We start from the raw sequence: 26,710 nt of genomic DNA, 5'->3' as shown, positions 1-26,710 counted from the left end.
CCTGTCCTTACAAACACCAGGTTCAGTCACAGTCTGCTTTTTAATACAATTCCCTTTTCATAGAGGATTAATCTACAATTAGGAGCAGACATGGTTGACGTTTATGTATCATTTCATCTGTTTATTATTTACATACAATGGGATGTACTGATCTGGGTAGCTGAGTCAGAGACAGTAATACATACAAACACACATCTTCCATCAACAAACTCACAGGTGGACAATAAGGGAAGCAGTACATATTTCACTATCGCCTGATCATTTAAAAAAAAATACAAAAGCTCAACAACAGTAACATTTGAAACCACCTTTATGACTGGATATGGTTAAAATTAGAGTATAACAAGTAATCTCAAACATTAGAGTCCAGCAAGGGGAAAGTGGGTTCTTTTTGCCAAAGTTCACGAGGTGTGCAGGAGGAATTTAAAAGCCAATTTATGTTACGCAATGCCAAAGGAATTCATGTATCTTTCATAATACTGCTCACACCATACAGTGAGAGGGAACCACGCTTTCTGGAATGACTGTTAATTTCACAATATTCAACATACGCGAGATACACTGTATGCGCACACCATACGAAGCTAACTTCACAGCACTGCTTTATTTAAAATATGCTTTCTATGTCCAGGTCTGTGTCCGTCTGAGTGCCTTTGTGTTTTTTTAAGTGTTTCAAGTGTGACCAACAAGCACCAGTTCACGTAAGGGGTCGCAACAAACGATCTGAAATGCAATGAAAACGACTACAGCACCCAGAGAGCAGCCACCTGAGCTAACGCAACCTGCGCTGTTTATCATCATCAGCTGTGAGGATGTCTGACACAGCACAGGTTGCCATAACACACCGTCAAAATGGCACTCATCCCAAGTGCACTCCATTCAATTATGAACTTGCCGTGGTTGGGTCAATTGCTCTGAAGGGCTTTCTGGTTGTAGCCTGCTTGTACTGCGATGCAGATATGAAACGAGCAGAAGGCGCGCCGAGCCTGCTGCCACATCACAGGGAAGGTCTTTCTCTACGTGGATTTATGGAGCTGGCTGTTGTAAGTGCTCGATGCACGTGGATCATTATGGGCGTCTCTCTTTATTCATGGTGCTTGTTAGTTACAGTAGTGCCATTAAATGAATGTCGAGGTTAATGAAGGGAGGAGAGGAGGAGGAGGAGAGATCTACATCAGTGTTTCCACACTGCACAGAGATAAATGCAAAGACTAACTGGGTACTACATGAAATAACTCATTTCTGCAGCCTCTGGCTTTGGGAGAAGTGAACAGAATAAAGCTGATTGTAACTTAGGCAGTAAATGAGATGTTAACATGTTGAAATGTGCAGCCTTCATACTGGGTGACTTCACTGGAAGTTCACAGATTTACTGCTGTGACAAACAGGTTAGTTGAACTCCTGTATTATATATCCATATGTAAACAATATTGTGTTTTTCTATTTCTAAAACACCCCCTCCTCAAGTTCTGTAAGGAGTGAGGTCAGCGCTGTAGAGACAGGCAAAGGACAGGGGGTCCTTTCCAGAGTGATGGGGTGGGTTGGACGAGGTGCCAGGGCAGAAGATTATTGGGAAGTCAGGAAGGATGGTCATCTGTTTACTATTCAAGTGACTGGAGCATGAGGAGCTGCTTGAGGACCTTGGTCTGACTGGTCTCCCTGATCTCTCCCGCCAGGAACATCTCATCCACCACCGTGTACACCTTGAAGTGTAGACACAGGAAGTGCATTAGACGGCTGGGAAAGAGAAACTTAAGGCAAGTCAAGACTAAAATAGCACACAAACCAAATTGTTGGAACTGAACCCAAAGTGGCATTATCTTCTTCATTACACATAAAAGGGTCGGGTTTCCTGGAAAACAGTCCTATACAAAGGCAAGTCACCATCCAGCCTGTGGTCATCATGATCCAACCTCACCTCTGTGTCATCAAAATGTGAAAATAACTCATGACTACAGTTAGACCCTGGCTCACATAACCACACATGAATTAATGTGCCATGTATGATGGGATGAATCAGTCTTCCTTGCCACACACCTGAGAGAAGAGGCTGGTGTCTGTTGCTTATAGGGTTAGGGTTTGTGTGTGTGTGTGTGTGTGTGTGTGTGTGTGTGTGTGTGTGTGTGTGTGTATATATATATATATATATATATATATATATATATATATATATATATATATATATATATATATATATATATATATATATATATATATATCCTCCCTCCCATTAACAATGATTTAGATGAATCCCACTGAATAACTGCTCAAGTTGTGAATGTGTTCTCAGTTGTCATGGCATTGAAAAGAAAAAAAATCCTCAATCTGCCTTTGTACTCCTCAGCCTCGTCTGATCAAGGTAAAATTACGTGAAAATCTCACAAGGGAAAAATAATCTTGCCGTGTCCTTACCTTGTAGAAGTTGAACACAAGGTCCAACTCACACACGTTGTGAAAATACTCATTTAGCACCTTAAAAGAAAGAGAAGAACAGTGAAGGAAAAATCAATCAGATACTGAGTGGGACCAAATGGTCTATTTTAATAAGACATACAGCAGATGTTTGGTAATTGTATGTCTTGAAGTGATGCATTAGTTCAGATATAAACTGTGGCTGCAGCAGCAGCAGAATTCACTTAACGGCCATGTAATAGCCTGATTTCCACTACAAGGACATCCATCTAAAATACAGCAAACCAAAATGTATGTGGTTCCTGGTTCATCTGGTTTCACAAAAGACCATTTTTAAGCAGTGATGTGGCAGAATTACTGACCCGTTGTTTAGAATTTGCTTAACTGAATCTTGAAACGAGCACCATGAAGTCCTGCTGAGTGTCTGGGTGCAGTGACTAAATAATAATTATAATTCAAAAAAATGTCCTGTATTAATTCTATATTGGTTGCTTCTGCATGAATGCCTTCATAATCAAACATTGCATCAATAGCCGTCACCATAGTTGTCTGAGTGGTGTACAGATTTTATGTAGCAAGGAGCTGCAAAATCTCATTAGATTATCAGGTCGTCAGGGGAAACCTGACGTGCCAGCATGATGATATTTACATACAGTATGCTGCAGGGTAACGGTACACTGCACTCACGTGAAGGACAATTAATGACAAATGCAGTGATCAATACTGGCTGATGGCTCCTGCGCTCCAGGTCACACAGCTGAAGGTCTCAATTTTCATCAAAACCACAATACCACAGGTTTTTGGTGCAGATGTTCCCACTAATTCACATTGAACGTATTTAGCCTTGTGAGTTTACTAAGAGATTATCTGAAACAATGTCCTGGGTCAAGGGCCTTAGTCACCTGTCACTTTACTTCATAACTAACTTTATTTGCTTCTTCTAAATTTATTCTAGATTCTAAATTATAAACCAATTGTGAACCAATATCTGAAACAAAGTATGCCAAAAATACTGAAAGGCATTTGCTGTTTTTGCTGCAGCAGCACTTCATGGGCCAACATGAGCGCTGACAGGAAGCAGCTATGCAAAAATAGGTCATACAGAAGCTGGCACAGACATTATTAGGAAACGGAAAAGTTTTTATCTGACCAAAATGCTCACACAGTATAACAGCAATAGCTCCCAAATCTCAATGTACTATATTGTTGCTGTTAGCAGCCACAGTCTTTTTGAGCATGCTGTTATTATCCTTCGTTATCATTTCAGCGTTTGTGCAATGCCTGTGTTGCCAGCTGGTCTCAGACTCAGATTGTAATTAGGGATCAATTTGTTATTTTATTGCTGAAGGCTTGTTTCCAGCATCATTTGACCTAGCATTATCTAACACGTCGATACTGACACACCCTGAACACAAGAATGCAAAGTTAATTTGGAAACTTGTTATAATGTGTTTTGGAATTTGTACCGAAACAGACTGTTGTTTGAAACGGTTAACTTGTGACTCATCTGTTACCCTTGCACCAGTCCATTAATCCATAATCTGTTGAAGAGAAAACTTTTCATGATATACATATGTAGTATATCATGTCTAGTCCAAATCTCTATATATATAGTTATTTAGATACCATTGTGAAATCATACAGCGAGTGTAGGTAACACCTTATGTCTCTTCTCAAGTGCATTCACCCTTAAATACTGAATAAAAAACAATTCATTTCTGCCAGTAAATGTCATTTGATTGCAGTCCATACTTCCCATAAATATGCAGGTTTGAGATTAACAAGCTGCAAGACAGCAGAGGAGGGGAAATTTTGAAGGAAATCATTAACAGACATTCCTGAAACCAATCAGACCATGAGAAGTAAATCATCATAGTTCACCAAGTCTATGTATCATGTGTTGTGTGTGTTACCTCTACAAAGTTGTGGATTCCCTCAAGGTATGCCAAGTTGTTATCAGTCACGTCCACACAAATACAGAAGTACAGACCAGCATAACGCCGGTAAATGATCTTGAAGTTCCTGAACTGTGAGAAAGACATAGATACAGCCTCTTGACAATTTTGTCTCTCATATTATGACAACAAAAGCAGCTTTACTAGGACTTGAGCTTCCCAGCTTAAGGCAAAACACACCCATTGTATTTCTAATAACCTTCGAACCAAATACATAACAGATCAAAAGACCTGAATTTCTTTTGACAGTGTATTTCTTTAGAGTGCCATTCAATCATCCAATTGTTGTAATGCTTCTTTTTCAAACTGCTTTGCAAAATTGACTTATGATTTGTTTAAGTAGCTAGTGGAAAATGCTTGTAATGCTGGTCACACATGAGTCACCCAATTATTTTACTGTAAAAAAGCCACAACAGAGATTTTTAAGGACAGTGTGGTTTCGGTCATTATGCTGTGGTCCTTGATAGGACTTAGAAAAAAAAGTTCTGGTTTAACCGAACGAAGTAACATAATGTGAGCATGTCACAGAACCACCCTGGAAAAAAGAAAGGCATCCAACCAATGCATGCATACATATGATACTGACTAATCTCATACCTCCACAAAGTTGGTGTGCTTGGCATCCCTGACAGTTACCACAGCATGCACTTCCTCAATCAACTTCTGTTTCTCATCGTCATCAAACTGCATGTACCATTTGGCCAGTCGTGTCTTCCCTGCTCGGTTCTGGATGAGGATGAAGCGGATCTATACGATGAAAACGTAGGGGGGATAGAACAGAAAGAGAAAAATGAGTTCACAACAAATTCAAGTCTCCTGAAATTCGTGTCCTTTGTACTTTAGTGATTTGATATAGAATCCAATCTATCTGTTAGCTTAGCTATGTCATGCGTTTTTAATTTAACAGCAGTTCCTAATATATAGCAACATGAATTTCTTGAAGTCAAGCCGTATTATCCACCGTTAACTGTAACGTTAGCTAGACAAATACTAGTAGCCTTAGCTTTGGCTAACATATAAACTAGATTAGATGAACCACACCCATTAAGTTTGACACCATGATTGTGCAAGACCTTTTCTTAAGTCGACATCATTGCGTGTGATGTTGTTGAGCTATAAGCGTTACTTGGTGTCTGTGGGAAAACATTAGGACTTCGCATCTGTGGCTCTCACGGTAAGTTAAGCTAGCTCACTAACTAGCTAACATTTTCCACTCACTGAATGAAGAGGTTATCCAGCGAACTCTCAAATGTTAGCAAGCTAGCAGCAATACGCTACTACTATGAGAAGAAAACAGAACCCTGTTCATCTGTGACATATTTACCATTGTCGTCTCCTAAATATGGACCTTAGAATCTCCAGAGTAGCACGTTCGTGAACAATTATGCTTCGATTTTACACAGATACATCAGTAATTTCTTCGACCGCTCGTCCGCTATCTACCCCGAGCTAACAGGAAGTGCGAAAACGCCAGGTTGTGATGCATGGTGGGGAATGTAGTTTTTGTCGCCACATTTAGAACGCATGGAAGGTGATATGGTACTACATGAACCAGCGTCCCTGCACGGCGTCGCTCTTTGAGTCGTACTTTGGATCACATGAGAGTCAAAAGGGCCGTTACTGTTATTATCTGTAGTGGAAACATTTTGATGTATAGTTACTGAACTTTAAATGTTAAATACATTTAAACAAACGGTGAAGATCAATACGAATGACAAACATTGTAATATGACACTTACTTACTTAAATGACATGCTTCATGATTGCCCAGTTTCGTTATCATTAAGATTACTTATATAAAGCAAACTGGAGATTTTTTGCTATACCACATGTAAAAATGACTAAAAAACACATAATCGTCCATGTCAAAAATAGTATTTTAGGCACTTTTTCATAATTGTGTTTGAGAGAGAATATTTGTGTGAGTGAGCGTGTGTGGTTATATGTACCACACATGTGACCCAACTCGTGTTACTTTTATGCACAATACAAAATGAAGTAGTACCAATATATATTTCCACCCTCTTGAGGTTACATCATTTGTGGTTGTTTTCTGCAGAGTCAGGGCTCAGAGTTTGTTTACTGGTCTTGTTGGGCAGCCAGTTCACCACAGAACATTGCCCAGACAGCTTGGACAGCCTGCCTCTCTGAGTGTTCGGGGCGTTTAGGGAGTCAGAGGGGGATGGGGAAACTGTGATTGTCAGGGATTGCACAACTGTGAGTGGAGGAATGTGCTTGCCCTTGGGACCCAGAATTATTTCAGCTGCAAATACAGAGAGGGTTGAGGTGAGCCAGGGAGAAGAAATAAAATGAAAGGAAAAGCCAACAAGTGAGTAAACAATAAATGAGTTTTTCTTCAATATAATGTGTGCAGCTGTGTTTTGATATTGGTGTGTCCAGGGTAATAAAAGCACAACAGATGTGATAACCTTTAGATGAGAATTAAATAGCAAAAATAAATGTAGCATCATAATATAATAGTGAAATGAACAAACGTTTTATGATAGGGCCTGGCCCATGTTGGAAAAACAGTGGTAGGAGAAAGGGATGTAAAACATAGGCAGATTATTCTACAGAAACTTTGACCCCTCCTAATCTTGCTCTGTGTGACTGGGGTCATGCAAATATTGCTGAGAACACAGTGACTAATGTGATTGGACAGAAGCTTGCGGACTTATTCAAACAGAGGGCAGTGCACCTTGAACCCAGCCTGGCTGTTTATCTAATGGTGGGTCACATTTCATACTGGCAGAGCACACATAGTACAATTTATACACTATATTTTTACAAGTCATGTAGGAATTAGAAAACTGCTACGCTTACAAATGATTATTTCTTATGTTTTGCTAATGTTGCAACCCAAAAGAGGAGCTTCTGACAAGTCTGTATTGTCGCAAGGGGCAGTGTTTCAGCCTTAAATATCTCCTAAAGTGTCAAATTCAGTTTTAAAAAAATCAATAAATTGAGTTTTACAGGCCTATGAAGTGTTTGTTTTCATATTATACACACAGTTTAGATTACCAGATTGGAACTGCATGTTTGAGGAAGGACTAACAGGGAAAGAGAGGAGAATTCCAGGAGAAAGTCCCAGTGCAAGACACCAAACATCTGTTTCAGCTGTTAGTACAGGCAGTTGTCTTGTACAACATTGCAGACGTTTCTCCAAGTATATGGAAGTAGTTGCATTGTCTGTCTGGTTTAAAAGAAAGGCTGAAATCTACTTCAGGACCTTAAATTTTTTATCACTTGGGCGCTGAAGTCAACAAAGGACCGATAACTTCAGAGCAACCCTTTTACCGAGTGGATGACTCAGGGCACAGCATGTAAAATTAGGACTAACCTTAGAGATAAGGTGCCTGATAAGGCTTTGGGTTGCAGATCTCAGGTGCATGTAGGACGAATATATAACTCATTATGTAGCCGCAGAACACTACTGTAAAATGACAGATGTTTGGCTTCGTGCATGCAGACAGGGATCAGCTGTGAGAGGAAGTGGTGTGTGAGGCATGGGGCCAAGACGGCAAATGGACCAAAATAAAGTCAATTAATTACAATCATGATGACATGAACATATTCCTTTTCTTCTGTAGCTTGGAAACAGTGTTCCAATAGAAAAGAAATAAAGATGAACGCTGTGACATCAGTTAGAAGCAAATATGTAACAAGTAAACTAAAATTTTACTGATTTTGACTTTATGGGTAAGTGAGTGGCAGAAAGCACTTAAATTATCAAGAGTGGAAGTGTTCGTTACGCAATTTGACCCTTGCCAGATTGTTATTTAATTGGATTATTATTACTCTGGAGCAGCATTTTACTGTTGTAGCTGGTCAGAGTGAAGCTTTACCTCACACACTTTAATATATAACTTCATATTCTGAGATGATTGAGATGAAGAGATGGAGAACTGATCTACTGTAAGGTGGACAAACTGGATTATATATGTGTGATGTGGCAGCTGGTTTATCTGCTCTGTAATTCTTTGGTGCTACGTAAAGGAAAAAAGTTTCTAATTTACTGTAATTGTGACGTAGATGTGATGGTGTTACGTAGCCATGTTCGTTATGATGTTTGCTTTTATATAATACAAGTTTAAAATGACATGAATGTGTATATTATAAGGTGGCCTTATGCTTTGAATGCTGATTAAAATAAGAAGTGGTTACAGCTGTCAGAAGCACAAACAAAATAATAAACAAGGAGAAAACAAAAAATAAAAAATATGTCCTCCTGAAATGTTAAGTATAAAGTAACAGAACAGAAATACTCAAGTACAAGTACCTTAAAAGTGTAGGTGAAGTACAAATACTGTAGCCTTCTTTCACATTTTATATAAAATTTATTATTTTTTGTGTTTATATATTATGGTTTAGTCATATACTTATTTTATTTTGGGCTTATTAATTTGGCCACTGATAAATCACAAACCTACAGGTCTGTATCAATGTAGAAATAAAACTAAAAATAAAAAAGATTTAAAAAAAAAACATTGTCTTTATAAGGTGTGTGAGGTTGTTTAAAAATACATTTAATTCATGATGTATTCCTTTTAATCCAACAGCCACAGTTTAGATCTTGTGTAATGGTGATGAACGGCTCCACTGAGTAATAATATTCAGAAACAGTGTGCGTGTGTGTTGTAATTGTGTCCATGAACCGCTGGGCGAGACTCTCTCTCTGTCTGCGTGTGTGTGTGCGTGTGTGTGAGTGTGTGTGTGAATAGGAGGGGAGATGCTGGATTCGGGAGAAGGTCCGCCATTATTGGGAAGCTGAAAAAAAAAATAGACTTATACACACCGTCACACATTTCGCCTGTAAGGGGCTTAACATCAGAAAGGAAACGCCACCGCTCCTGGACGAGCTGCGGTTCGCCAAAAGCGGCGCTTCGGTGAATGAAGACGCAGCCTGCGCTCGCCTTTCCTACGGACTCTTATTTTTGACACAACAAAGGAAATAATAATTGGTCAAAACAACGTGGTGGCTGAAGCAAGAAGGAAAAACACACCGAAACAGCGCTCCACGACGCCTCCCCCTTTCCTCCTCGCTCCCAGCCGCGGAGGAAAGCTTGGAGTTTGAGCCGCATTTTTTTTCTTTTTCCTGACGAGAATTTAGTTGTTTTTTCTGCCTCTCTCTCTCCTCGGAAAGGGGGAGAGAGAGAAAGCGAGATATGCATCTGCTCTCTCCAAACTTCAGCCTGATGAAAACGAGCACTTAACGTGTGAAGCGCCGGACAGAGAGTGTGTTTACTGAGAAAAAAGCGGAAAGAAATCGATGTGAGTGCTCGTAGGAAGTGTTTTTCTCTGCTTTTTTTTATTATAAGTCTTTCACCGGCTGCGAGTCGCAGAGAGAGAAAGAAAAGGAGTGGACGAGGGCTGGAGAGAGGGAGGAATGCTATGGTATGTAGACTACTAGATAATCTTCTTTTTCAGCACATTATAGACGGGAGTGGACGATCCGGAGAGCTGAACAATGTTAAAAAGACATTTGAAGGCGTTCACTTCTCCCTACAATGCAGCTCGGCTCAATGTTGAAGTGCTGCGAATAACAAGAAACTGGGAGTCAACCCCGGCCCCCCCGAGGGCTGGTGTGATTTCAAGCCCCTTATAGTGATAATAATGATTATTCTAATGGCGTTGCATGGGCGTATAGAGAATAAAACCTGTTCTGAGCGAGGCTGCAGTTCCCCTGTGCATGTTTAAATGGGAAGTTTACAGAGGAGGAGGGAGGGGGTCATAAAAATGGATCTTGTCCAAACCTTAAAATTGTTTGTGCAACAACACCTGGAATGCATTGGTCTTGTCAGGCCTGGAGACCCCCCCCCCCACCACCACCACCACCCCCCCTCCTTGGAGTGCCTTGAATACAAGGACTTTCAACTGGCAGAGGGGAAATAGGATGTTTGGGTCAAGCAACTGTTTGATGCAGTGTCTGCATGTTTTGCTCGCTTGTTCGTGTACTGCTCATCACCCGGTTAACAGGAACAATTAGGTGGATTATACATGAGGTTTGGAGAAGTTTGAAGTGGTCTAATCGAAGTGCCTCTGCCTTCGTTTGACATCTTTGGTCAGATTTGGGTCACGATGGAAGCTCTGAAACCTAAGAAACTTTTGTCATCATGACTAATTATTTTCTCTCCCATTAAATGCCCCACTAACTTTTGCAAACATCAAAGCTGCATGTTCAGCTCCTGGCTGACACACTTAGCTAATGTGCGTACACCCTGCTGGGAGGTAACTCCACTCTGTTCCCTGACAGTGACTGTCTGCCTATTTTTTCCACCAATTAAATATCTCAGGTGGGGATATTTAACTTGCCTCGCTGGATGCTGCATGTCCGCCCCTCCATGCTGTTAGATAAGGTGCAGCTGGCCTGAATAGGCTGACCTAACGATAACAAAACCATTAATCTATTTTTGTGCCAGAACTAGTCACCGATGTGTCACGGCTTAATCTCACTGCCACTGCAAAGTGGTCATTGGCCTGCTAGCCACTCCCTTTTTGTCAGGGCACCTCCACTGTATTTCCGTACATTCATTTTGAGAGCCGTCGTTCTACCTGTCCCCGTAACACTGACTCAGCATCGCCTGTGAAAGACGTCAGATTGTCAGAGAAGTGGATGCATGTCAGTGAAGGGCTGTGATGTGGCCTTAACGCAGAGGTGCGTAGCAGGGGCTGTGGCCTGCACTGCTGTGTCACAGCCAGATAGAGGTGGACGTTTTCAAAACAGGAACTTTGTCATTCGATGATGGACGTGTGGTGTAATGTGGATTTTACCTCCTATTTAAGCAAATCAGTTGACTCATAACCCCGCGTTTGCCGGCAGTGCTTTGACTCAGTTTCTCCCGCTTTGATCTCAATCAGCCTTACTGGGAAGACCATGGAGGAAGTAAACACACACACTTTCTGTGGTATGGCAGTCTCTTTGCTCTCAGGTAAATGCATTAGCAGCTGTCAGCACTTCTGTTCTCTGCTTGATTGGGCCCTTTGCAGTGCAGTCACACCTCTCCAGGAAGCCTCTTCTCCCCCTAATAGCCGTGCCATTTGCCCAGGCAGCAGGCTAGCTACCAGCATACCCGCTCAGCCCTGTCTGCCTGCCTGACTCTGGGCTGCGGATCGTGTTGTGAGTCCCTGGGCTAGAACATGTTCCTGGGATTAGAGGAGGGTAGGCTTTGTTCGTCAGGATGTAGGCCAGAGATGTGGATACGTCCTTTGGTGAGGGCACTGGAAGAGAGATCCTGTCCCACGTTCTGTGGACAGATAAACGCAGGGTTGGCATGCTTGGCAACAAAAACTGTGGAGTGGATATCTACTCCTCATGTCAAGTCTGAATCTGATAGTCCTCACTTGACTTTTCAGCACTGGACCAGCAATCAAATGAGAAAGGTAATTGGAAAGTACTTGAGCCCTTTAGTGTGAAACATGCCCTAAATTAGTAAGCCCTGCTGTGAGCAGGTTATTTAAATAAGGACCGATGTGTTTCTGGCTTGTAACACCACTCTATTTGAAAACTTTCCCCTCACCATATTATTTCCATATCAACCCAGGCTTTTATTTCAACAAACCACTGTGCTGACGAACAAAGCGGCAGCCTCTCACCTGCTCATTTGTAGATTTCGCAGCTAGCCTACCTGTCAATGCGGGACGACGCCATATGCCAAGGATGGAAAAAGTTTTCCCCCGCTCGTCTGCAAATGTGTCGTTCGCTAAATCTCTTCCTCTCTCTTGTATTACAGGAGAGGTTTGCTTGTGAGTCAGTGTAAGCCTGTGTTTGATGGAGAAAGGAGCTAATTATAGCGGGCAGCTTTGGAGTTTGGTGGACCAGATTACAGTCACTCTCCTCTCAATGGCTGCCTTGTTCTAGTGGCCGATTATTAGGCAGAGAGAAGTGCATTCTGGGATGATTGTATCTGAATTTCCATTAGAAAGTGTGCCTGCCTCAGTTGAACTGAGGTTCTCTTCTCTCTCCCACTGTTTCAGCTCCCTTGCTCATTACAGATTTTGCAGATGGGGACAGCTTGATATAAAGGCCTCTGTAGTGTGCCCCTATTCTGTTTTAGAGCCAGTTTTCCTCCGTGTGAATGGACGAATTATGTGTGAACGAACTGACCCCAAATCAGCAAATGTGGTTGTGCCTGGTTTTCATTGGAGGGAACAAAATGACAGAGAATATCACTGGTATTCCTGCGCTTTTTCTAACAAATGGTTCACCCAGGAACTTTGAAAAATAATGTTTAATGAAATCAATCAGTAATAAAGATTGCGTTTGCTCTATTTCCTAAGCCTAAGAGTTATTATGGTATTACTTTTCCAATACAAATGCATTATTAATGGATAATGCTAGTGGAAAGTAAGGGCTTTAGATATGATTAATGGCTTGAATGGTGGCTCTGTAGGGTCCTGTTGGGATAGTTTTAACTAGCTTTCATATTTCTTTGCAAAAAAAAAAAAAAGGACGGTGACATTGTTTGGAAGCACGGTGGCCATGGAGATGAAGGACCAGGATGTAAGCCACAGAGGAATGGTGACCTCTGGACGTGAGCGGCCCTGCTTTGCTAGTCCAGATACAATTACACAACAGAGGGACAAGGGTAATGGGGCTATGGTAATTTGAAAGAGCTGTAGAGAGGGAACATGAGGGGAGAGACGGCCGAAACAGCGAGAGAGTGACACAACAAAGTTGGTAGTCAGTTGGAAGAAGAAAAAAAAACAGCTACAAGACTGAGCGAGAGAGTAAAGTAGAACGCAAGCAAACTGCTGCCAGTTTCTGCTTCAGGCTGTGTTCCTGGTATGTGCCCTTTCAGCTTTGTGCTCAGGGATCAACCAATCAATGACAGCCATAAGTAACCCTGCTGCTTGGCTATTGGCCACAGCTGAATTCCATGACTCAGCATGTCCGTAGATAAGATGTTATGATTGAGTCACTGCCAATGAAATGAGGCCAGCGCCCGGAGTTCAATAGGTTGGACTTCTGCTGCTGTGATCGCACGCAGAAAGTTTGCACCACCTACACACAATGCCAACATGGATTTTAATGCTAAAGTTCTCCCAAGTTTTTTTGACGAGCCTGAAAAAGAGAAGGTTGTCATGCATAAATACATACTCCGTTACATTATCATGTTAAGCGCATAATAGCCCCTGATTGTTTTCGAGTGAGTCAGTGTGTATGCTGACTATTCTCGGGATTTGGAAAGGCTGCAGACGCTGGAAACCTCTCACCCGCCGAAACAAAGAAAAACTGCCCTGAAATCCACCTACACACCTATTAAAGGATAAGGCTGAGCATGTTTGTAGTCTGTGGACACATACACACACTCACCCATTTCCCACACTAACCCGACACTTCATTTTTGTCTTAACCTGTCGTGCTGACCTACTCTCATCCCATTCGCAAGTCTCCAGGCTTCATTGCCTAAATTGGGCTGCAGTTGGGAGGAGAGGTCCCCTTGTGTCATTGTTTGACTTTCTCTCTGGAGATTCTCCCTCGTGGCGCCCCTGGGTTTCCTGTAGGAAGTCCACCTACGATTCCTGTGTGTGTGTATGGTGGGTGGGTGTTCAGGATAAGTTGAGAGGGTGGAGGAGAAGAGGAGGGCTGGGGGTCAAAGGTGAGGGGAAGAGTCAGAGCAGGGCAACTATTGAGCCTTTTTTATTCTACTAGTAATCAGAATAATAGTCATGTCACCACCTTGATGAGAATAAACTGCCGACGCCGTTGGAAATGTTAATTTTCACAAATGATTGTTTGACATTAATTCATAATCATTGTTTTTCTGCAGATGCTGTGGTTGTTTCTGAAGATTCAATCAATGAATGATTAAAAAGAACTTAATGCACATTTTAAAAATACAGCTGACCACAGTTATTTCAGCTCTTTAGGCCCTGTTCAGCAGTGGCCTCGTCCTCCTGATTGCCTGAGCTTTGGCTCCATGCTGTATCGGGCGCCTGGACCCGGGTACACCTGCTTGCAGGTCTAGTATTTTCCATTTGAAACACTTTCTTTCCGCCGCTGATAGTTTGTCAGCTAAATGCTCTCTCCAGTTGCTTTCTGTTTGCAGAATGTCTATATTTTCTGCACTTGCTTCCCCTTCTGAATGATGTTAGGTACCGAGGTTGGCACACCTCCTTCCATTTAATAGCTGCTGGAGCAGATCCTGTATATTCTGATACAACTTGTTGGTTCAGTGGGAAGCTGAGCAGCCAAGCAATAATGGTCTATCCTTTCCATCTTCTCTAAAGGAGAGAGAGGTGGGTTTAGTATATTGTGTATGATAGAACATTTCTCTCTGATAAGCCTCTGTAAAACATTTTGCTTAGTGTACTTCTTTGGGAATCATCAGTTGGATTAATTTCATCCGGAAAAAGAGAAAAAAAAGGCTCCTGCAGCAGCAACCTGTGTTTGGTGTTTATCTGTGAAGGCTGGCTGTACATAAGCGGTTCCTGTCAGGTAAAATATTACAACTTAAAAAAATAATAAAACTAGCAGCCTCACCTCAGCTCCTCTCCACTCAGACTGCGATGTTGTAATTGAAATTAATAGGGTGTGTGACTATCTGCAGCTCATTTCATTGACACATTGACCATAATAAGATTTTGCGTCTCGTGAAATATGGCTGTCATCATCTATTTGTCAAAATACAACCGCTTTCGGTGTGTGTGTGTGTGTGTGTGTGTGTGTGTGTGTGTGTGTGTGTGTGTGTGTGTGTGTGTGTGTGTGTGTGTGTGTGTGTGTGTGTGTGTGTGTGTGTGTGTTAATGCTCCTGGTCAATGCGTATTGGCACTGCTGGAACTTGATGTTTAGTTTGTGCGTTAACCCGGCGTGTTGTCCATCCATCATGATGTCTCTTCCGTGCTGCTTCTGCCTAGTGTTCTGACAACTTTATTGGAAGTGTCTTGGTACACCTGCAGCACGCAGACAGAGCGAGGAGAGAGGGCTGGATGAGAGGGAGGCAGAGAGGTGTTCAGCTTCTAACGTATTCTAATTAAAGCTGGCAGGTTTAATCACAGACTGATAAGCATCAGAGAGGAAGGCGTGGGATGGAAGTACAGAGGAGAGGGAAGGGAAGAGGGCCTGCAGACCCAGACAACCAGAGGACCGTGAAAGTACCTCGCTTGACCCGAAGTTGGTCTCACTTTTCCCAAACTCCTCCTGGACTCTATCGACCGCTCTTGTTTCCCCTCTGCTTCTTTTCTTCCCCTCTTGCCTCTTTCATGTCGTCACTGAATATATCTGTTTGTTCCTGTTACCATGGCTCCCATCATCCCTCAGTTTTTCTGCCCTTGGAGCACAGTGCAGTGTTATTGTGGTTAAGGACACAGGAAGGGCACCACCTTGTCACTAGACGTTTGTCTCAGATGCCACTTCAGGGGGATCTGGCCACCACTGCGGTGGCCTTTGGCCTCTCCCCGGTGAACATGTGCCGACGCTGTCTCTCTCCCACACATACAAGGACACACCAAACCCTTGTATTTTGACAGAGGACATTTTTTACAACATTGCAATTAGGTATTCTTAACTTGGAGCTTGCCCCGGGCATTTTAACATTTGCAAATCATTACATGCTTGTTATTGTTTAGTATTCTTGGTTGATGCAACTCAACTTGAAAAAGTTTGGAAATTGGCATTGGGAAATGGTTAGCTGTTGTTTACGGGCGTAATGTGTGAAAGTGACTATTCGCCACTCACACACGCACACACACACAGCACACAACAGTGGCTGACCCTTCCTCACCCTCATAACATAACTGTCAGAGCGGTTCTGGCCGTTAGGCAGCTGTGTGACAGTGGACATCATATCCTCTTTAAGGTGAGAAGATAAGGTGGCTCTTCATAGCCATTTGTTATCACAGGCAGCGAGGACCCCGACACCTCTGCATCCCTTATCTGGCGTAGTCCCAGCTTCTGGCCCAAGCAAGGGCTCATGCAAGCCCAGGGCTGATGAGTAAGCACTGCTCCGCCTGCAGATGGCCGGGCCTGTCGTTATCGATCGCAGCGCCACCGCCTGTCATCCAGCCACCACTTAGCTAATGATGTCCATGCTATTGTCTCACGGCTGGGAAAACGGCCATAAAACTCAGAGCGACGACTGACGGCGGCGTCGGAGGGAAAGATGGATCTTACCGATAGAGGAGGCACACCCAAAGCAGCCCCAGCCAACTGGTCGTGTGTTCTGCTATCTCAGGATGGTCGCACTGTCATTCTTATTATTACTGCTCGCTGCTCTGTGTCCACCTCCCTCTCCTTTCTTTTCGTTGTTGGCTGTCTTTGTTGCGCTGCCTGATAGTCCATCTGCATGTAAGAATGACAGACCACGATTTCCAACTGTCTGCCAGTCTCTGTGTTGGCCTGGTTTTGACCTTGTTACTCTGATTGTCACTGTTGTTGGGCAAACAGCAGTTTGTTGATGCTAAATAAATTCTCATACTGATGAATCACCTGGAATGCTTGGATAATTAGAAAAGGCTGCTAAGAATGCGGTAAAGATATATGCCCACTTGTGCCATTTCAGAGGATTGTAAATGGATTTAACTCCGAGTTGGGTTTTCATGGGAGTGACATGGGTCATTTCTCTTCTCAGTGCCGTAATTTCCCAGGATGCAGTAGGGGCCCCAAGGTCCATAGCTCTTATGTCAGAGTTCATTTCCTGTTGCAGTGCTCCAGCAGCTCCTGAGGATCCACCATTTTGTAACATTCCCTATGAGGACTGGAGAAATGTGTCTTAATTCGCCATCCATGTGCGACTTTTTGGCTCTAAATATGTGTTTTCATTGTTTGCGATTATGTAGGATCAGCTGACTTAGCTGTTGTACATGATGGTGAAAGTCACATAATTTAGCTTTGAAAACTCATTATGTTGCAATCTGAACTGTAAGAGTAGCTGAGGTCACACCATGCTTAATATAGTGCAAGTGTGAAACCATGAAATGAAGACTCAATAGTTTTCGCTGATGTTTCTATTTCTAATAATACTTCTGAAACATCATCGCTGGTTGTAAATCGCCTCAAACCGCAAACCTGAGTCCTGCCTCTTCCTTTGTTGCCATGCTGACTCTCATGTATGTCCTCAGTCGTGAGGATAAAAGTAAGGGAATCATGGGTAAAGAATGTAAACATCTCTCGCAGTTGTTTTCGGTTTGAGGGCTGTTCAGAGAGAGGACAGAGTCACCACACCACAGCCCGCATTAGTCACAGTCGTCGGAGAGAAGAGAATGCAGACCTTTTTGCCCAATGAGGGAAAAGGTCGTTGGGAATGCAGTTTGTCAGGTCAGGACGAGCCGGGCCTGTCGTCGCTTAAATCCATGTGACAGCCACAAAGAAAATAAGGTAGAGAGAGGTGAACCTCAGCTGGATATAAGTATGAAGCCACCGGCAGACCATTAGTGTGTGCTGTTCATGTATTTACTTATTGTCATCTTTCTAGATGACTTAGTGGATGCTCAGAGACCTTTCCTGCGCTGTAGAGCCGGAGCCAGGATCACGTTGGTGGGCTTGGTGAGGAGCACAGGGTCTATGTCGCCAAGAGGGGAGGCGTCATGTCCCTCTTTACATTTGGATTAACGTTTGAGTTTTGCCATTTGTACAGGTGGACGTGATCTTTTAAGATGAAATGTCAAATGTCTAATTTACGTTTTCATGTAGTGAGAAAATGATTCACATCCACTTCAAGGTGGAGGGGAGCCGTTCGGGAGAAAGATTGATTGATATTCGCTGAATTTGAAATTTAGCAAAATACCTCCTCAAGGTCCACTAGCCGTCCGAGCCACGAAACACTACTCCAGCCAATCAGCAACAGGTGTGCCAGAACGCCTGGCACAGGAACAGTAACTCTGGTAGGCCAGCATGTAATAGCGTTATATAAATCTATGAAGTTTAGGGACATGCAAAAGCTGAAAAAAAAGAAGCTCAAAATTTGTGCAAGGGACTGACGTTTTTGTCCCCAGTGACTGACTTTTACATGTGAAATTGGTGGACGTCCCATTTAAAAATGAATTCTGATCACACTTAATGGATGTACTAATTATTGCATGCTAAAATTGAAACTTACTATGTACAGCATGTGCTGTGGTATGGAGCTTATTAATAGACTAGTATATTAGTATACTATCAATATAGTGTTATTAAATTCCTCCGTGACCATTTGGATTCTAGCTTGATCCCAGCCAAGAGGAAAACTGTCCATCATACAGGTCTGAAGCTACTGGCACTCTGTCACTGTTTGTTCATGCAGCCTGTTGTGTCTTCAGTCATGCAGTTTCTCCAAAAAGGCAAAGTAGTTATTCACTAATGTCTCTAAATGACTAATGGCGTATTCATCCCGCAGCGATGGTGGTAAATGCTGATTAAAAATGTCTTTTGTTCTTATTTGTTGGTCACATCTGGTCAATGGGAACATTTCAAGCCCCAAATATCTTTGAGCAATCTTAAATTTGACATCAAATTTAAGATAAGTTATGCAAAAGGAGAAATTATTAGAGAATGGATGTCCTCTTATACCAGGAATACTTGAAATCCCAGCCTGGATTAGTCCTCCAAAATGCAGCTTTACCCATTTGGGAACATGTGAACTCCTCCAGTCTACAGCCAGCACATTTTTATTCCAATGAAGTTGCTGGAGAATGACTTGCTTGAGCTGATAAGTGGAAATCAATTCTACTTCTCCGCTGAAGTGTTGTCTGAGAGTACGGATGGTAATGTTTTATTTTAACCACGTATGTATTGAGTGCGTCAACTCTGAGACATTACGACAGTTATCTTAAACAAATAAGAGCAGCAGCATCTAACAGCTACTATATAGCATTTTCCATTGTTAGCCATGCCATGTGGATAACTTGCAGGATTTAGAGACACTGTCTTTGCCTCCTACAAGTCCAGCTCAGTTCTACTGTCACATATAGTTCCAACATTTGCCTCCATTTTCAGAATGCTAATCCATTCTTTCGAAGTCTCATTCGTTACGTCGTTTGACGCATGCCTTTTTATCATTACAGGGATGTTGATGCGTCTATTATTTCAACCACCTGCTGTGTGTATATGGTGAAAATATTTATGCATGTGAGAGATCAAGAGTCAGAGAGAAGTGATTACGAAAAACAAGAAAGTAGGAAGAGTAGAATGGTAAAAGAGTATCAGAGCCATCAGCTTAGGTGTTGCCGTAAACATGTCAGATCATTTGAGTCATGCTGGTTTGATTGCAGGGCACTGCTTGTTTGTGTGCTATTCGGTAGAACGAACCAAACAAGTCCCTGAGACTAGTTTAACCTGCCCTTGAACCTCAGTTCAAGGTATTACACATGAGCATGCTTGTTGTCAGACCTTAAGCAAACTCTCTTTCAGAATTCTTCTATATCACTGCAACTCCCATCCACATTATTTCAGATTTTGCTTCACAACTATGTAAATATGTTCTCTGTCTGACCCCAGTCTCTCAGTGTTTGGCCATAGTGGATCGGATTCTAGGAAATTGTGCAACTCTGAGAGTTTCCACGTGCAGCTTTCAGACCACAGAGCGGAGCGCACATCGAGGGCCTTGCCTTTTCCTCTCTTCCTTTCCCTGCTCCCTCCAGAGGTCAGAGTTGACAGGAGACATGGGTGGGTGGTGTCAGCCCTCTCCTTCGGGGATCCGGGGGGTCCTCAGGGGTCTCGTGAGGTTGGGCAGCAGCTCCAAAGGGGAAGACGGGAAGCCGCGATGGCAGAGAGAGGGAAGGAACAGCTCGCTGTTGTTCTGCTTTGTTTGTTTTTTCACATGTCAGTGCTAAAGAGGGAAACGCAGGATGTCGATGGTTAGGGCTCTTTCCTCAAGAAGCATGTGCACGTGTGTGTATCCATAAGCTGCTGGTATCATTTGGCACACCACAAAGTTGACAGATTTGCATTTAAATTGCGATCTGGCAGCATTTTGTATTTTTCTTCTCAGGAGATTCCTTGTTTTTCCTACACAGTCGTCAAGAAGTCGATAAGTTGAGATGTGGCTTTTGCTCTGCGCCACTTGTCGAGCTAGAGGTTGTTTTAGTGCACACCGGCTCGTTGACCTGTTCTGAGGGTCTATAATGTTCGATGTCATGTGTAAAACACTTGTGCAAAGGTTGGGAGAGCTCTGTGAGCGTGTTGGGCGGTGCTCCCGGGGCTCCCTGATGATGTACCATGGTAAACAGCTCCCACTGCTTGCACAGCTGGGGCACACTCTGCAGTGCATGGAGAGAGGGAGATGGAGAGAGGGATGGGGAGGAGGCGGACGCAGAGAGGGCCAGAAGAAGGGGAGAGAGACTGCACTGATACAACAGAGGAATGCTGTGAGGGCCTTCGGGGCAGGATACAAACTGCAAAAAAAAGGACAAGCGAGTGCAGAGGAAACAAGAGCAGAAAACTGATTATAAATGACAAATCCCCAGCTCTTGCAACCAAACAGTGCTGGCTGCCGTATCCTGAGGGTGGGAAAATGCAACAGTAATAGCTCCAGTCCAGTCTACTGTATGTATTCTGTGCACATGTGTGTGACTGTGTTTGTGTATGTGGCCTCCCTAAATTCAGCAGACAGAGACAGGAAATTTTGCCCCTCCCGTCCTCCATCCTCCCTTCATCCTTTGCCCTGCGCTCGCTGCCGGCCGCTGATTGGCTGGGGGGAAAGCAAGGGATGAGGTTTTGTCTTCTAATCTGCCAGCAGATCGCCACTGATGGGCCTCTGTAGAATGGCTTTAGTAAATTACTGTTCCAGGGAAGGGCAAATCCCTTCGATCAGATAGCAGCTCTCTCTTCATCTCTCCCTCCATTCCAAGTCCTGCACTCTCTTTCTCTGCACTATATCAGTCAGGCTTTGACTTTATCTCTTTATCACTACCTTGCTCTCCTCTGTGGCTGTTGGTCTCGACTCCTCTTTCTTCTTCGTCTTTCTTTGTCATTTACATACCTCATGTTGCGCACCTGTCTGCGTGTCTGCCGCAGACCTGTTCCTCTCTGCCTGGAGGCCTCGCACCTGGAGTGAATGAGATGAGCTGGTGTCAGAAAGAGACGCGCTGTGAGGCTACTCATCGGCATATGCGCAAGACAGTCTGTGTGCAAACAGTCTCTTCTATCCCCTGGTGTGTTGGTGCATGTTAACAAGATGGACCAGTTTTTGGGGGCGGCCATCTTGCCTGGCCCAGTCTGAAACCACACTACAGATAGTGGGAACTCAATGCCTGCTTTTCCATCTAATTGTCAGACGAATTCTTCCTCTCTTGTTGCAGAAACAACTGATCAATCACATGAGTTAAATGTTCACTAAGCCAGAACTTAATTGGAAGAGTTGTTCCCATTTAAGTGCATTAAATGTCCAGTGTGTAAGATTTAGCGACACTTGGCGCCTCACCTTTCCTCCAGTGGCTGCTGAAAACGGGAAAACTGGGGATGGTGCTCTCTAGAGCCAGTGTTTGCTTTGTCTCTTCTGGGCTACTGTAGAAACATGGCGGTCCAACATGGCAGACTCTCTGGAAGAGGAGCCGCTCCCTCTGTAGAGATAAAGAGCTCATTCTAAGATAACAAAAAGAAAAGACAACGATTCTTATTTTCAGGTGATTATACACTAATGAAAAGATAATTATGACTATTCTATTCTTTTTCTCCCAGTAGATCCCCCTAAATCCTGCACTGTGGTCCTTTAAGTCATTTTTGAAATAGGCAAAAACCACCTCAAGTGTGCATTAAAGCTTTTTTTTTAATTGAGTACATGAAGTACTTCAAAATGCGCATACAAATACACTGAGCGCCAAACTTCCAGTGACCGTGTTAAACCACATTGGTGCTCTGCACGGACAAATGGCAGCTATGCACGTCTAATGCCACACAAGGCCGCTATGATAAGGAACAGGTGGTGAATGGGAAGAGGTCTCGAGGCCACACACACATTTTTTATTGGCAGTGTTTTATTGCTGTGCTGTTGTGATGAGGTGTCTCACCAAACAAGATTTACAATAACCCAACCCAGTAGAAGTATCTGTTGGTTGAGGTGGTGGTTGTTGTTGTTGTTGTTGCTGCTGTAACAGTTTTATAATCAGTATGTTCACATGCTCAGTCGTATCCCAGTTTTGAGTCACACGCTGGTGCTGATCATACTTGAGATAAGACATTTACAAGGATCATGATAAACCTGGTTACAGATTATAGCATGAAAGGTTGCTAATCATGTTCGGTGGTGCTGCTTGGCTTTTACTTGGCTTTTTTTGTTTTGTTTTTTCTATACTATATTTGCCTTCTGAACGTCTGGATGCTGCATCACCACAGTACAATCTACCTTTCATATCACTTCATTTCAGTGCATAAACCACCATCAGGGTTACAACTAACTAAGATTTTTTTGTTTAACTGCATACTGAGTATTGCATTGCACCTTTAATTTACAGTAGTTACCTGGACCACACTGCTCTGGGTCTGTTTGGAAATGCCTGGTAGGTGATTTATTGTTACACTCTCTGGTAATGAGCAGGCTGTAGAGCCTAATTCTGGCTGGTGTACCAATGCTGATTCGATTCGTGGCGGGAGGACTTGTGTTTGGCCGGCCCCACCCTCCTTTATCGGCTCTCTCCCCCTGCAGTCTGAAAGGAAGCATCTGCCTGCTCCTCTGCCTCCCCACTGCTCGCCACACATACTCTCTCCCTCTCCACAGCCCACACTGCTATCACGGCGGCTGCTAGCTATCCAGCTCGTGCCGATGTCAGAGCCTCTAATCTCTCTAGCATAAAGGCCATGCAAAGGGAATTTATGTTAGCCTGCCACAGGAAGAAAAGGAGAAGCGGGGAATCGTTTGAGCAGGTTGACAGATAAGGCTCTTGTGCTTTCTGTGTGGTGCTTTTTAAGCCATGTTAAGCTGCTTAATTAGACATAATCTACAGACCCCAGACTGAGGCGGAACTAATGAAGTTAAAAGACTCAAATCCCATCCTACCATCACACTCTCCTCTCCTCCACACCATCACTCGCGCCTCTCGGTTTCATCGCCACGCTCTCCTCTGTGCTGCCTACCATCACACTCTCTGCTCCTCGCAGAACACTCTGCCCTCTGTTCCCCCTTCCCATCCAATTCTGTTCTTTTAACACCATTAATGTCTTCCATCACACCCAGACCTTCTGTCCAGCCTACTTTACAACCTTGAAACCTTCGCCACAAACAGCCAGAACTATATGATCATCGGCTAATAATTTCTACAACTCTGATAAGGCTGTGATTGTTTCCTTAGAGCAGTGAAATGTTCCTGCTTAGCCCAGCATATCCTCAGAACAAGTGAAGGTCTGGCATGTTGAATCCCAGAATGAGTATTATTATCGTTTAATGTTGAATTGTACCTGTGGTTTACTGTGTCTGCCTCTAATGTTTGTGCTGATGAGCATTTAGGGTTGTATTGTCTGAGCCTCGGATGAGTTATATGAGAAGATCGATAGCACTCTACACTATATCTGTCTGTTAAAAATGAAGTTACAGCCATTTAGCTTAGGAAACGGCAGCAAACTGCAAGCCTTTGTCCAAGATTTAAAAAAGACTTCCTACCAGCTCTAACGATTGCTAACTAAAACATATCTCATTTGTTTAATCCGGACAAAAAAATATAAGTGTACAGGTGGTCAAGCTGGGACTTTTTCTTGTCTGGAAGCAGCGACTTCCTGGAGTCTCCGCTGGTTGCCTGGCGAGCTCGAAAAGGACGACTATAACAGGAAGATTACAGGAAGTCTCTGCGCCCAGCCGAGGAAGAATCCCACACATAACTGCCCGTGAAAAACACTGCAAGTCGTTTTAGAGTGGGTATCCCTCTCAAACACCAAATGTCAAACATATTCCTCCAGTGCTTCATACTCAAGTTATGATGAATATGTATGAGTATAGTAGTACAACACTCACACAGCAGTGTGCACTACTTGCAAAACTAGTGACAAATGCTGCGTTAAAGGCCTCTTGCCTCGTCCACGTTTGGCATCCAGAGGAAAGAGGAGGAGCTCTGCACATCTACGCTTACACTTAATGCGATAAAGATCCTCAAGAGCAAGCCACATAAAACAAAAACAATATAATCAGGGGTTTCTGAGGTGAGGCGCTAATGGTTGCTGTGATCGTAACTCAAAAGGTCGAAGCCAGACTGAGGACCTGGGGAAAAGTGTTATAACAAGTTACTTGGCACAGTCTGCTGTCTTTTAGCACATTTCCATCTCCGCAGCGGTTCTGCATCCACACTCTTCCCTGCCCTTGTTCTCAAGCCTTCCCCTCTTCCTCTTGTGGTGAGAGGAGGATGTCTCTCATGTCGGTAACACACTTCCCTTCCTTAAGCCCACCGTGGGACAAATCTGTGGCCCTGGCCACGTGTAGGAATATTTTACCTTTAGGTGGGTTGATTCCACTTTTTCTTGTGCCTGCTCACAACAAGCTTTGTTCGTGCACCAGCTCTCGACGCGACCCCCCTGTTGTTGCTCTGGCGTGTTTACATATATCTCCTATCTCTGCATCTTGCAGGACCTGCTTCTTTGTCATGTTTTGAGTTCTCCCTGAAGCTGAGCAGCCGTTCTCTTTCCTTCACTTAGCAGCGGCTGGCGTGCTAGCTTGTAAACGCTCATCCTCTGTCCAGGAGGAGATTGCAGCTGACCATTGTTTGGTTTCATCATCGTGATGAGTGCGTTGCCTCACTGGTGATGGCCTGTCAGAGAATTTTCTTCACCCCATTATCTCTCTGCCTCTTCTTCATGCCCTCCTTTAGCCCTCCTTCCCGCCCCGCCTTTACCTGTAGTGGTTACGGCCTTTTGTACTGTCAGACTCATTCTCTTCACAGTGTGCTTGTGCATATTTGCATTCATTAAAATGAGGCAAATGTAAACACCAACCAAACCTTTTCAATTATTACCTTTAGCGCTTATCAGCTGCACAAACCTAACAGGTAATATTCTCCTATGCATATTTATTCTCCTCAGCCTTTTCAAATTCTACATTTTCTTTCTCCCTGCTGCCTCTCCTCCTTCTGTGAGAAACCTCTCCCTTCCAGTGCAGCCTGCTATCATGGTGGTGTTGAGTGGATCTGAGGGCTGCTGAATTCTGGTCTTGCTTGATTAGCCAGTGTGTGATGCTGTAGGCAGCTTTGTTTTGTTGCTGAATGGGCTGTTCCACTGAGAGCACAGGAGACGACGAGGAGCAGAGGAGGAAGGAGGGCATGGCGAGGAGAAGGGTGGAGTGGAAAAAGGAAAAGCAGGAGAATGCTAGAAAAAAAAGATAAAAGCTGAGGTGGAAGTATATGAGAGAGACGAGCGGTGGGGAGTAGATAAATGAGACAGGAGAAGAGGCTGGAGCAGAAGGGGAAAGCAGAAATGAGGAGAGGAGAGAGGACGGTGATGCAGAGGAGAAAAGAAGAAAGGAGTGACCTCTCCTCCTGTGGAGAGGGAAGATAACTGTGAGTGTTTAGAAATGCTGAGGTGGACAGAAGCCATATCTTCCACCAACACAGCACCTGCTAGTCTGCTGCCCCCTCCCATTCATTGACCGACTTTCTATTGTGGGTGTTTGTGCGCTTATGTGTGTCTTTCCTGCCTGTGAAAGTGTGTTCATGTGTCTATGCATACCCATTATTATGCATACAGTTAGCATACCATTTTTGTTTCAGCCCTTAAGATAGCAGCCTGAGATTTTGTGCCGGAAACATGTTAATACTCACGACACGACAAATCCCCGAATCCCTGCACTGCACCACTTTAATACATGCATGCTTTAATAGCTTTTCTTGTAAAATATGGAAGGAGGTCTGTGCAGTAGCTTCCACCTCAGCGTCTTATACATACAGTATCAGAATTGTGCGCCTAATTTTTGGTAAACCTGTGGGACCAGGAGCACAAATCTTTTCAAAGTCAAATGGAATGACCTGACAGTCACACTGCAGGGTGGGGGCATGACTGCTGAAGATGCAGAATAACAAATAGTAGCGGCCATATTTTAAGGCTAAAAGATTGAGAAAGATATCCAATTGTGACATTTCTGACCAATGTATCGGTTTAGATTGCAGATACGCCCTGTGAATTAAAATTAAGGCCCCTCTACAGTTAATGCAACAGCTCTGTACTTTAGCTGTTTTAGCTAACGTTAGCTTCATAGACTGACAGAATGAGCTGCTTCACAGCTTCAAACTCTGGAAATTTTGATAAGCACACAAAACCTTTGAGCTTTTAAGGTGAATAGCTTAAAAAGACGTGAAGTTCCTTAAAGTTTTAGCAGCAGGTTTCGACAGCTGTCTTTACATGCTAGCAAGTAGCACAGAGGTAGCTTGGTAGCTACCTGTTAAACTTGCTTCTGCCAGTTGCCTTTTTATCACAGGTGAAATAATTCGTTTAAACTTTCACTTTGTTTCAGCTTTTC

General features: G+C 43.4%; 2 protein-coding genes across 2 annotated transcripts in view; one reads left to right on the top strand and one right to left on the bottom strand.

Moving 5' to 3' along the window:
• Nucleotides 1-26: 26 nt before the first annotated feature.
• ap2s1 (adaptor related protein complex 2 subunit sigma 1) lies at nt 27-5,836 on the bottom strand. The gene is made up of 5 exons (XM_070969938.1): nt 5,692-5,836; nt 4,965-5,114; nt 4,326-4,439; nt 2,413-2,472; nt 27-1,703 (listed from the first exon to the last, which is right to left on the bottom strand). Exons 1-5 carry the CDS (start codon nt 5,692-5,694, stop codon nt 1,602-1,604), a joined length of 429 nt encoding a protein of 142 aa, XP_070826039.1. The 5' UTR covers nt 5,695-5,836; the 3' UTR covers nt 27-1,601.
• Nucleotides 5,837-9,070: 3,234 nt separating this feature from the next.
• Nucleotides 9,071-26,710, top strand: part of arhgap35a (Rho GTPase activating protein 35a) — a 61,980-nt gene continuing 44,340 nt past the window's right edge. The window contains exon 1 of the mRNA XM_070969879.1: nt 9,071-9,761. The gene's annotated coding sequence lies outside the window, so the exon portion shown is untranslated. The remainder of the gene's footprint in view (nt 9,762-26,710) is intronic.

Source organism: Chaetodon trifascialis, chromosome 9 (genome assembly GCF_039877785.1).
Source record: "Chaetodon trifascialis isolate fChaTrf1 chromosome 9, fChaTrf1.hap1, whole genome shotgun sequence".
In the NCBI taxonomy this organism is placed as follows: domain Eukaryota; kingdom Metazoa; phylum Chordata; class Actinopteri; order Chaetodontiformes; family Chaetodontidae; genus Chaetodon; species Chaetodon trifascialis.
This window is presented reverse-complemented; position numbering and strand designations above follow the sequence as displayed.